The sequence below is a fragment of the Nannochloropsis gaditana genome, assembly GCF_000240725.1.
Source record: "Nannochloropsis gaditana CCMP526 unplaced genomic scaffold scaffold376, whole genome shotgun sequence".
NCBI classification, from domain to species: Eukaryota; class Eustigmatophyceae; order Eustigmatales; family Monodopsidaceae; genus Microchloropsis; species Microchloropsis gaditana.
Window position 1 is genome coordinate 11591 of NW_005803577.1, and position 5601 is coordinate 17191.

Genomic DNA, 5601 nt, shown 5'->3' on the forward strand with positions numbered 1-5601 from the left:
CTGGTAGAGGAGGCGGAAGAAAGGACAGACAGGGAGGAAGAGCAGGGGCTGGCAGGTGGCAACGCGAGGAGGGGGAAGCGACAGGAAGGGAGCATAGCGGATCAAAGGATAACTACTAGTCAAGGCGAGCACAGGAGGAGGGGCGGCATCCAGCGCGCGAAAGCCCTCTTCTGGGACCGAAGCACGCCCCTCTCTGCTGTCCTTCGCTTGCTGCCTCCCACCATGACGCGTGAACGGCTCTTCGTCCGAGGCCTGCAGCGGTACGGGCGGGGAGAGATTGAACGTGCGCTTTGCGAGATCCCCTACCAAGCGCGGACCCAGTGGGTGAACGCTTACCAGGCCTGGTTGTGGAACAGGCTCGTGGCCCGGCGCGTCCAGCGGTACGGCCTCAGGGCGATGGCCGGGGATGTGGTGCTGGAGGGTCGGGAAAGAGGCGGGGGCGGGGACCAGTGGGAGGGGGACCGAGCCAAGGAGGGTGGCCAGGGAATGGTGAGCAAGCGGCAATCAGTGCGGTTCGTTACAGCCGAAGAGCTCACTGGGGACGGGGCTGCCACAGCGCTGGCGCCGTTCGTCGTATTCCCCGTGATCGGATACGGCGTGCAGTTACCTCGTGACGAGGCAATGCATGCAGAATGCTGTCGCCTGTTGAAGGAGGAGGGGATGTGGGAAATGTTGCGGAACAAAAGTGCAATGACGTGGGAAAGCCAACGACTTGTTGGAAAGTTAAAAGGTGCATATCGACCATTATTTGTGAAGCCGGAAGGGTTGGAATGGACCTTCCTGACCCCTAAGCAGGACAATGTGCATGTCCCTCATGTCCATGCGGTGGCGGATAATCAAAGGAGCAGCATGCAAGGGTCAATTGACATGGAACTAAGATTTCGGTTGCCGCCAGGGAGTTTTGCCACGGTGTTGATACGAGAGGTGCTGGGAAAGGAACCCGTCTCCTGGTAGCCATTCACGATACGCGACAGGTACCTCGGACACGAGTGCCTGCACTCGTCTGTATAGTCATGTATAGGTTCCTCGCCACGGAAGGCAGCTGCAAACTCCTGGCAAGCCACCGTGAAGCACAAACATTAAAAGACAATTTTGAGACTGAGAGATTGTTTGAAATGAACTAAGCCCTTTGAAAAAAGTCTCTACTTCTTGCGCATATTGCATTCTTTTACCCATCGCAATGTCGTTCCTTTGAAGGCCCATCCCAGGCGCATGACAGAAAGCAGGAGGAGAAAGCGACCCGGATATTGCCGAGGTAGAACTTAAGCAGGCAGAGTCTTCAAAATTAAATCCCACTCACTATTCCTTGTGTTCCCAATCTAGGACACGCGATGGCGCGGCCGTGGTGTTTCTACTTTGTACAGGGGGAGGAAGGAGAAAGTCCTGAGGAGCCAAATGTCTTCGCCCTTCCCTCAAACGGGGCCGCAAGCTTGAAACACTTCCTAGGTGCCTTCCCGCTAACCCAGCAAAAAGGCGGGGACAGGGTATACCATGCACGCTTCAAAGTCAAAGACGACCTATTCGGCTATGTCTGGCAAGACGTCGTTGATCCCCAGGACACCCTTCCTGTTTATCAAGGCGCCATCCATGTCAAAGTCCTCCGCCTGGACAAGCCCCCAAGGCCCACCACGCGGCTCCGTCGCAAGCCTTTAGGGACTTTGGGAGGGGGAAGACCTGCTGCAAGTATGCGCCAGGATGTGGGACGCGGAACAGCGTCGACGGCTCGAAACACAACTTCCTCCTCCCACGTGGCAACGCCGCCTCGAAGACCTGATGTTTCCACTGCTTCGTCTGGCGTGGCAGCCACTGCCGTGCCCAGTGCAGTCCGTCCCCCTACTTCCTCCTCCTCTGGAATAAGCACGCAGACCGTAGAACAGGGTCGGTCGGTGAAGGCCCCTGGAGAGAGACCTTCCGCCTCTGGAACAAGCACGCAGACCGTAGAACAGGGTCGGTCGGTGAAGGCCCCTAGAGAGAGACCTTCCGAGAGACAAGGCAGACGCCAGGCAGGCGGGAAGGTAGGGGCACCCCCGGGAAGCACCGCGGCCAGCGGCGATGACCTGGATCGTTTCTTGTACGGCAGCACCGGCAGCGACACCCCTGCTTCCCCCTCAAGCTCGCCAAGCAGCCGGCCACAGTCTCGACCCACCCCGCACGCCGTCCAGGGGGGCCTCCCTCGGGTCCACTCCTCGCCTCCGCCCGTCGGGACTGCCGCCTCCCCCCCCCGCCCCGCGCTCACTCCGCCAGCCCGGGTCCCCGCCCAGGCCCCCCTCTGTCCGCGGGCATGGCCGGCCTGGACATTGACGAAGACGACTCTCCCCCTCCCCCGTCCTCCTTCCCCCCCTCCAGCAGCGGCCGGGGCGGCCCCACTCCCCCCCCCAAGGGCCCTTCCCCCCCACCTGCCACACCGGAGGAGCTTTTTTTCATGCAACCGACGACGACGAAGCAGGCGGAGGCGGCCAAGGAGGAGCAAGAGGCAGACGCCTTGCGCCAGCGGGTGGGGCCGCGTCTGGAACAGTGGGCACGCGACCCGCCCGCGGCAGGAGGCAAGCTCCGCAACATTCGCAGCCTGCTCTCCACCATGCACACGGTCCTGTGGGCGGACTCTGCCTGGAAGCCGGTCTTCCTCGGGGACTTGATGGCGCCCGAACGGGTTAAGTTCTACTACAGGAAGGCCATGCTTGTGGTCCATCCGGACAAGAACGTGACGGGCTCGGCAGAGCAACGCTTTGTGGCAGAGAAGGTGGGGGGAAGGAGGGAGAGAGGGAAGGAGGGAAGGCTGGGGTCTGAAGGCTCGGCGTGGCGTGGATGTTCAGCCCTGTCGTGCCCGCGGGGTCCCGTCTCTTCTGCTGACGGATTCCGGGTTCCTCCCCTCCTCTCCCGCACAGGTGTTCACGAGCGTCAACGAGGCGTACACGGTCTTCGCGGCGAAAGAGCTCAAGTAAGGGGGATAGGGAACGCCCTGGCGGCTGGCGAGACGGGTATGGGCCGAAGGAGTGACCCTGGGTGGGGGAGGGGGATGGCGCCGGCTTTGGCGGGCGCTCGCTCGCTTGCGGTCCGGCCGCGGACGGATTCATTTGCGGCTTGCATGAGGCCAGCCGTCCCTTGAGAGCGCAGAGAATAGAGAGGCAGGGGGGTGGGGGAGGCAAAGTCGGTAGAGCGATGGCTCGTTTTTCGGTAGAAAGCAAGCGAGGAGGACGAGCAAGAAAATAAGGGCGTGGCCGTGTCTGTGTGGTGGACCGCGATGTGAAGTAGTGCTTGTATTTAAAATTTGAAGAATTGAGGAACATTTTCAGGTAGCACACGAATCCTCCCACTGCCCAATAGACATCACCCTTTTCTGAGCCCGGCATACACCAGTACTCATGCCACATATCAACCCAAAGCCCTCTGGAACCGCTTGCGCCCCGCGTCCTCCCAACGCCGCCCTCCCTCCCTCCCTCCTTTCCTCCCTCACTGGCCCTCCCCATCCGCAAAAAGCACGTCAACAGTCTTGTTGCCCAACACGCCCTTGGGATCGAACCCCTTCCTGACATAGTTAAAGGCCGGAACAGGGTAGCGTTTGGCCAGCCGCGCCTTCAATCGCTCCCTCCGACCTGCCTCCTCCGGGACCTCGATCTTTGCCCAATGGGGAAAGGCCTCGAATTCCTCGCAGAGGGGCTCCATCGCCTCCACGTACTCCCGAAACGCCGTCCCGATCTCCTCCCGCCTCTCCGGCTCCTGCCCGGGGGGAAGGTATATGATCACGCCCACCCAGCTGAAGACGGCGTTCCGATCCGAGCTGTACGCCGGGGACATGGGCGCCGTGCTGCTGGCCGTCCACCGCTGCTCGATTGGGCAGGGGGCGGGGAGGTTCTTCTCCCGGATCAGCCTCCGGAGCCGGTCCACAAAGTCCAAGTCCGGCGTCGCGGCCTCTGGCATTCTCCGCTTCTCCTGCCCTAGCGAAAACCACCTCCGGCGCCCGCCCTTCCCCGTGTCCACCGACTCCAAGGCCGGGAGTGGCCCGATGGGGAAAGCCACCTCCAAGACCCATTGCTGCCCGCCGCAGTCGAAGCCCAGGATCTCGGTCGACGGTCCCCGTCGGTACCCCTGACTTTGCTCCCAGAAGCGGGCTTCCGCCCCATTCACACGCGCCACCCACCGCCAATCCAGAGGGTCCATGCCCAAAAGGGCGTCGCGCAGCTCGGTGAAGCCCAGGGAGGAGATTTCGGCGGGGGAGAGGCGGGAGGCAGGGTGTGACAGGAGAAGGGCCCGCAGGGTAGCCAGTTTCGCATCGACAGGCACAGGGGGACGGTGGGAGGAAGGCGGGAGGGCGGTCTTTCCCTCCTCGTAAGGATTGGAGACCACGACCACGACGCTCTCCGTGTGCGGCAGCCACATGTAGCGGACGTGCCGGTAGCTTTGCAGGAGACGGTGATGGTCTCGCTTGAGCTCGCGCAGACTGTTCACCACGTATGTGTGCTCCAACAGCTCGTGCTGAGGGACGCACTTGAGCGTCAATTCTGAGACCACGCCCAGGGCACCGAGACCCACCTTGGCCAGGCGAAAGAGCTCCGAGTCACGCGTCTCGCTCAGTTCCATCACCCCGCTCGCTGGAGTCACCACCTTCATCCGCACAATCTGTTCCTCCACCGTCGGCAACGAGGCCCCCGTGCCATGCGCGGCGACTTGGGTCCAGCCTCCGAGCTGCTGTTCCTGGATAGAAGAGAAGTTTTGCAGGGTCAATCCATGCCGCCCCAATGCCTCCAAGACCTGGCTGACACGGGCACCGGCTTGTACAGTCACCGTCTGTGCTTCCGCATCCACTTGTATGATTTTGTCTAGGTGGTTCAAGCACACCATTCCCTCCTCATCCATGCCAATGCCGTTGGGGGAAAGCGCCGTGCCGACAGGGCGGATCCGTTGCCCTTTGGCGTGGGCGTCTCGGACCAGGGCCTCGAGCTCCTCGACACTGCTGGGCTCGTAGTACCTCTTTGGCTCCACCGCGTGGGTGGCTGACCAATTTGTAACACTGGCATCGGTCGTGTATCCACGAGCGGTCGCTTCTCTTTTCGGATTCGGCCATATAAATCCTAGGCCTTGATCTGTATAGTTGGCGATGGCGTAACCAGTCCCCAAGCCCAACACCACGGCTACAGCTTTGTAGTAAAACGCAGACCCAGGCGCAGGCTCTACCACTGACGCATCCGGCAATGGCTTCTGGGGCGGAGGAGGTTCCACGGGAGGGGGAGGTGTGTTTTTCCCTGCCCCATTCGTGGAAAGTTGACGGGGAGGGCAAGGACGGTGGCACGCCGGCTTTGTTGATGTTGATAATGCGAACATGCGGGGACGTGCATGCCGAAGCAAGACGAAATACTGCCCACGCATGATTTCGACTTGAGCTGTACATGTTTGAGGTTCGAAACAATTACGGTGAGGACTATGAATGCTATTAAAAGAAAGCCAGAATCGCGAAGGGGGATGAGTGACGTACGCCTTGAGCCCCTGCAGGTATCTCGTTTAGACAAAGACAGTCCCTTACAGCACATAACTTAAGTGTCTCAAGTGGCTTCATGCCCCGCATGGAAATAAACAAGGTCGATGTTCCAGTGTTTGACTGGTATC

General features: G+C 60.8%; 2 protein-coding genes across 2 annotated transcripts; one reads left to right on the forward strand and one right to left on the reverse strand.

Moving 5' to 3' along the window:
- Positions 1-1321: 1321 nt before the first annotated feature.
- NGA_2058800 (uncharacterized protein) lies at positions 1322-1945 on the forward strand (the record flags this gene model as incomplete). Its single annotated transcript, XM_005854807.1, has 1 exon — positions 1322-1945. A coding segment is annotated over one exon (624 nt), but the record flags the coding sequence as incomplete, so codon positions are not given.
- Positions 1946-3333: 1388 nt separating this feature from the next.
- Positions 3334-5390, reverse strand: NGA_2082000 (L-galactono-1,4-lactone dehydrogenase; the record flags this gene model as incomplete). Its single annotated transcript, XM_005854808.1, has 1 exon — positions 3334-5390. A coding segment is annotated over one exon (1940 nt), but the record flags the coding sequence as incomplete, so codon positions are not given.
- Positions 5391-5601: the final 211 nt, after the last annotated feature.